Source organism: Phyllostomus hastatus, unplaced genomic scaffold, assembly GCF_019186645.2.
Source record: "Phyllostomus hastatus isolate PE091 unplaced genomic scaffold, TTU_PhHast_1.1 phas_scaffold_501, whole genome shotgun sequence".
NCBI classification, from domain to species: Eukaryota; Metazoa; Chordata; class Mammalia; order Chiroptera; family Phyllostomidae; genus Phyllostomus; species Phyllostomus hastatus.
In genome coordinates this window covers 41,205,585-41,211,584 of record NW_025334033.1, presented here as the reverse complement: position 1 = coordinate 41,211,584, position 6,000 = coordinate 41,205,585, and the positions used below count along the sequence as shown (strand labels likewise).

General features: G+C 46.2%; 1 protein-coding gene across 1 annotated transcript in view; it reads right to left on the bottom strand.

Moving 5' to 3' along the window:
* Positions 1–2,172: 2,172 nt before the first annotated feature.
* The window catches only part of PRKCH (protein kinase C eta), a 205,244-nt gene continuing 201,416 nt past the window's right edge, over positions 2,173–6,000 (bottom strand). Inside the window, exons 13-14 of the mRNA XM_045823062.1 lie at positions 4,904–5,047; positions 2,173–3,449 (exon numbers count right to left, since the gene is read on the bottom strand). Coding sequence (XP_045679018.1) covers positions 3,303–3,449; positions 4,904–5,047 — 291 coding nt within the window. The 3' untranslated portion in view covers positions 2,173–3,302. The remainder of the gene's footprint in view (positions 3,450–4,903; positions 5,048–6,000) is intronic.

Genomic DNA, 6,000 nt, shown 5'->3' with positions numbered 1-6,000 from the left:
CGCTAAAGCTTGGTGGTTACCCAAGGGTTCAGAAGGGTTTACAGGATAAAGCATGACCCAGACTATTTCCTTTTCCTCAGGGAGGCCTGAGTCCCAGCTGAATCACTCCGGCCTGCCCCAGTTCCTTTCATGGGGGTTACTAGTGCCAGGCCTTTGACAGGCAAATCCTATAATCTCACTGCTGATAAATGGTCGCAAAGACAAGATGACTAGTACTGTCCTGCCCAGTTGGCAGTTTACTTAGTGCTCCCTGCCAATCCTGGTGTTCACGGTTTTTATTCTTAAAACCCCCCAAAAGTGGGGGTAGTAGAATTGTCCTTAATGCAAGAACCTCACCAAATTGGGCTATAAAAGTAGGAACTCTGGAGTTAAATCGCCTAGTTGAAATCCTAATTAATGCTTTAGTTGTGTGACGTTGGACACATTGCTTAATCTTGCTGTACCTCAGTTTCCCCATCTGTACAGTGAAAATGAGGGTACCCACCTCTTGGGGTGTTGAACAAGTAAATGCATTTAAAGGGTTTGGGACAGATAGTAAACATGCACTAAATGTTAGTTATTATTATTAAGTGAAAACATCATTTGCAGTCAAAAGCTGATCATCTCAAGTCAAATGCTTTGTAGTTATTTTCCTTCCAAATACTGAGCCTGCATGTCTAGTGCTGTGTGGAATAATTTGGGAGGGTAGGGATGAGAAGTAGCTGGGGAGGACACAGGGTGATAAGACCTGAGGATCTCTAAATATCCCTTATCCAAGAGGAAGGGGAGGGTCAGTGTGAACTCTTGACCTCATGCTGCCAACTGAGCTGGAGGAAGCCAGCAGTTCCAGCAGCAGACTCAGCACCTGCTGATCAGATGGCTTGTGGCCAATCTGCCCAGGAAGTGCAGGCGGGCCGCCAGCCTTGTGATCCTCGGAAGGGATGCAAGGTTTAGGAGAACTGATGAAAGATGTGAAGCCGAGCTCTAACCCTGGAGCAAGAGACTCTGAGTTTTCAGTAAATATCCTGTACCTCTGCTCACACATAAAAGAGAAACGAGGAAGAAGCAACGGAAGTCCTGTCATAGCAAAATGATTGCCTGATAGGTCTGGAATTATCTCAAAAGAATGACAACCCAAACTGAGCAAGTAATGTAGTGGGTTTGAGAATAGATTGTGAAGAGGGAAGCTGCTCAGTGATTACAGGCTCATCAAAGAGGAATGTGGGTCCTTTGCAAGGGCTGAGATAATGGATTCTGTAAACACACAGGAGGCATGCTTTATTCTTCGTGGTTCTTTACCAGCACAGGATAAACCACAGCAGGTTAATCAGCCCCACAGAGCAGCAGAAGACCCTGAACTGCAAAGTAACTATGAGGGCCAAAAAGTCCCTAGGTCAGAACAATCCCTCCCTTTTCAGAAGTCTTTTGGATTAGTACTTCAGAGATTTAGACTCTAGACTAAATTCGCTCCTTACCAAGTCTGAAATCTTTGAGCCTCTCTTTTCCTCTCATCTGTAAAATGCACCATGGTACTTACACTGGAAATAGTGATAGAATGGCCTGCCTTACCTTGCAGAGATATCATGAGGATCTGGTGAAATTCTGTAGGTGAGGGTGCCTAGGAATGGCTAGTGCTGAACAAAAAAGTAACAGGGAGGCTTCCTAGCTATTCTGCTCATTCAAAAGTCACTTTTCACCTTGGAATGAGGCCGTTACTACTAGCCAGACAGCCCTTGCTGCTCTGTAACTCCCCATCCTTTTCATAGTCTGGGGGAGGCCACGTTCTGGCCAATCCAATGTAAGTGAGGTGATGTATGTCCCTTCTCAGAGCACCTCCTCCATCCTTCTCTTCTTTGCCATGACAACCTTGGAAGCTACATTTCAAATGGCACGGTTACAAGACAGGAGAGGGCCACTGAACTTGCACTGAACTTTATGTGAGAAATAAATATTATACCTACTATGGAGAGTTCAAGGGTTAGTCTGTTACAGCCATGCTTAGCAGCCATCACTGTGATTCAGAAGGAGAGTGTGGTCAGCATGGGACAGGCCTTGTTCATTTAAAGGTCACACAGAATCCTCTCAGATTCACTTAAAGTCAAAAATTCTATCCATTCTGCTCCAAGTTATTATTTTCATTGGGTATCTACTCTCCTAGTAGACAAACCCTTCTAGACAATAAATTTTTTTCCCTTTTTGCTACAAAATGCTTTTATTTCAATCCAGACAATGTTCTGCAACTCAGTAGGTTGGGTACATATTATAAGGTCCTTCTTTAATAAATGTCCTGTTTACAAGCACTGTTTCTAATTATTAAAATGCTTATGGAACAAACATCGCTGCCTCTTAAAATGTAATTTAAATAAACTGCTAATGAGTAAGCCATAAGTCCGGTCACTGACGTGAGTGGCGTGCGATTCTTCACTGAGGAGTCCAGAGCAATAATGACACGTTGCCCCACGATGAGATTTCACGAGTCAGCAGGCAGCACCTCTAGTTCACCTGCTGCTCCTGTGGACAGTTGCTTTGGTGGCAGCAAGCCTTGTTTGAGAAAGAATTAAGTGCAGACAACGAAGTGTGACATATACAATGTGGAAAGGCATTTCACAATGCAAACACCATTCGGGTAAACTAACGAACAGTACAGTGAAAGCTTGGTGAATGCAAATCTGTTTACACAATGCCACAGGGCACTCAAGCTCGAGGCACCATCTCTCTGGGCACTCAATAAATATCAGGGTACGGGTAAGAGAATAAGCTGGAATGTTGTCTTGGTGCCCAACATCTGCTTTCAAGATTGGGCTTTAGGTTATACATTTTTTGCATACCGCTTTCTGTTTGGAAAGCCATTCATTTCCTTATCCTTAGATTCTTCATTAGCATTTGGCAACCTCTTGCCGGCATTAGGAGCTCATTGGCTTAAAGAAGAGCACAGACAGGTCCCTACAAAGTCTTGGTTTGTCTCTTGAAGCAAAAAGCTTGTTTACCCCAGAATATTTTCTAGGGTCTAGTTTATTCTTCACACCAACTGTCCTTTTGGTTCCTCTTAATATCCCAAGCCCGAAATAGCCAGGGAAACTCATGGTTCAACAGTACATTTCTTCATGAAATCTCACGTCAGTGGCGGCTCTGTCCATGGCTCCCTCAGGACTGGAAACAGCTGTCTTGAAGTTCCGTCTTCAGAGTTCACCTCCTGCTCCCTGACGTTCATGTTCTTGTTCTAAGGCCTAAGGCTGATGCTGGGGAGCTCCCCGCAAGGACAATCCCTGGAAAATCTGGATCCCCTTGTGATTCTCATGCCGTCCCTCTTGTTCCCCATCAGGCTAAGGTTGTAATTCCGGAGACACAAAGGAAAAGTTTCTAAACTCATCCTGGTTAATCATAGGAAGATGTCCCTCATCAATTGGCGTTAAAACGGGTTCTTCTTTTATGAAGTCGGGGTCAAAATTACTGACGTCTTCTCGGGATTTCTGTCAAAAGGAAACAAGGGTCAGACTATGCGCTTGAGACTCACTCACCTTCCACGGGGCTGAGCCCAGTGCGGTCAGAGAAGTGCTCTGCCACTCACTCTGTAGCATTATTTACAGTTATAACAATTATGATTAAACAGCATTTTATAGTGAACCTACTGCATCGTGTATTATTATGGCATTTGGTAACCACCAATTCACTAACCCCATGAAAATCCTGCTGAGTAAGGCCAGCCTGGGGCTGGGAGGCTAAGGAATTAATCTGGCCACCCGAACCAGCGACTCGCTCACCCTTTGCTCTCCGTTTCACCGAGGCGCCACTTCTCAGCAGGCCTTACTGAGAGGCATACAAGCTCGCATTTGTCAACAGAGGCTGAGTTCACACTTGCCCCCCTTACTGTTTGTACCTAGGTCTACACACTTGAAGAGACTGTTCTTAAAAGACTTCTCGAAAACGCTGAATTTAGGGAACAAACTGCCTCTCACCTACTCACCTGTGAGATTCATTATGCCCAGCTGGCAAAGCTTCGCATGTCCCAGAGAAGCTGGCAGGTGGATGCCCATTAGAAGCAGTGGGTTTGCCTTTGGGTGCCTGGTGTCCACCCTAGCAGGCTATTGTAGATTAAGCTAGTGTGTGTTTGGAAATGTTAGCATCTTACATCTTCATAAGCTATGCTGGAAGATCATTTCTACCACTGCTGGACCTCACGTTTCTTACCTGAGTCCCTGATCCTTTTCTCTCCACCTGAGGGCATGCTCCTCAGCCCCCTAACTCTTGATCTACTGCTCACCGAGTATTGCTGCCCTCCCCAATGTGGAGCTCTTGACCCACAGCTAAAGAAGAGCTTACTTCTCACACCAAGAGCTGGACCACCCTCAGGAAGCCCTCCCCACTCAGCGTGGGGAGACACCTCTCTGGTGCTCCCAGGATTTCTCCGGTCAGAAGGGACTTGGGCTGTCCTGGCTTGAGCTCTTTGCTGTAATAGCTGCTACACACCCAGGCTCTCCAAGCCGAGGAGCGAGGCTTAGAGAGGTGAGTAGCATTTCACACCATCTGTACTTCCCTGGAGACTTGGGGATGATGTCCTGACTAAGGAACATAAAGACATTGGCTTAAAAATGATGACTTTATGAGTTAGCCAAACTCTTTTGGAGCAACCTGGAAAGTTTCAGTCTCCTTAGGCACCAGGAAACTGTAACTTAGGTTAAGCGAGAATGTGGCCAAGGCGAGCAAGTGGAAACTTCGTGAAAAGTAACCTGGGCACGCGGAGCGGTGTTGCCTCGGGCGCGAGGAGCCCAGCCTCCTCCGAGGTGAGGCTGCCCTGCTGAGTGTCAGGCTGGACTTCTGGTTTGGTTATTCCGCGGGGAACCATCCAGTTGCTCGACAGACTGTGGCAGAACACTATGACATTTAAGAAAGAGGAAAGTCTACTGTGATGGTCTTAGATACTTACAATTCGGGGTCTGAAAGGTGGCTCAAGTTGGCGATGGTTCAGCTGGGCCCAGTCTATTTCCTTAAAGAAAGGATGTCTTAAGATGGCATGCTCACCGCCCTGAGTCAGGCTGCCCAAGCGCATGGTAGGGTTCTTGGTCATGAACTGAGCAAGAGGGGGAGAAAGGGTGTCAATCATTCGGTCATATACGACAAGTACATCACAGGGTGGTATGCGTCAGCGCTGGCGGAGGGGCCTGTGGGAGGCTTCAACAGCTGCTCAACTAGCTGAACGCTCCATCACGGGCAGCACAGCCAACAGGAATCACCCCTTACAGCGCCGCTGCCTATGTTTTTATGGCCTCCTCACCTCCATTGCAGATGTGGCCACTAAAATGAAGCTGAAGGGTCCAGTTTTATTTTCTGTAAATACCACGTCTTTTTCTTTCCTTTTTGAAGAAAGGAAACTCTTTATAAAATAGTGAGCCTTTCTCCAGCTCAGCACTTGTAGACAGACTACATCTCATGAATGGGGCTACTTTTAGGAACAGCTGTGCCGTTTTTCTGGGAGACCCAGCGAGCTGGCCGGCCGGCCGGCAGTCCCACTCTCTGACAAGACCGTGGGGAGAAGAATGGGAGCCGTTGTCTGGGAGATCTCTGTGAAGAAGCCGCAAGGGTGAAAAATGTCCTGTGTTCTGGCTCTAGGGTAAACAAAGTCGGCCACTTTTCTTCATGCAACAAAGATATCATAGTTTTAAGTGAAAGGTTGTTGTTTTTTCCCCCCAAGATGCTCCCTTCTGCCCTGTCCTTCCATTCTGAAATGTTTAATGGCGGAGAATCTTGCTACATGGACCAAAAACTGAAACAAGCATTGCAACACATTCAAGCAACGTGTGTGTGTAACTCTTCTGTATTTATATCAGCTGGGAAATTTCCTTGGGGTGGTGCTCCTATCAAGATGTTTTGGGTTAAATCTACTTCCACAAAATGGCCAATAAAAGGTGTTTTGATCATGTCCTGACCAAGGACTCTATGGCCTAATTCACTTTTCCTGGCCAGAATGTGATTTTAGATTTCAAAAACACTGAAGCTAATTTAATTTCCCATTTTTCAAAGAAA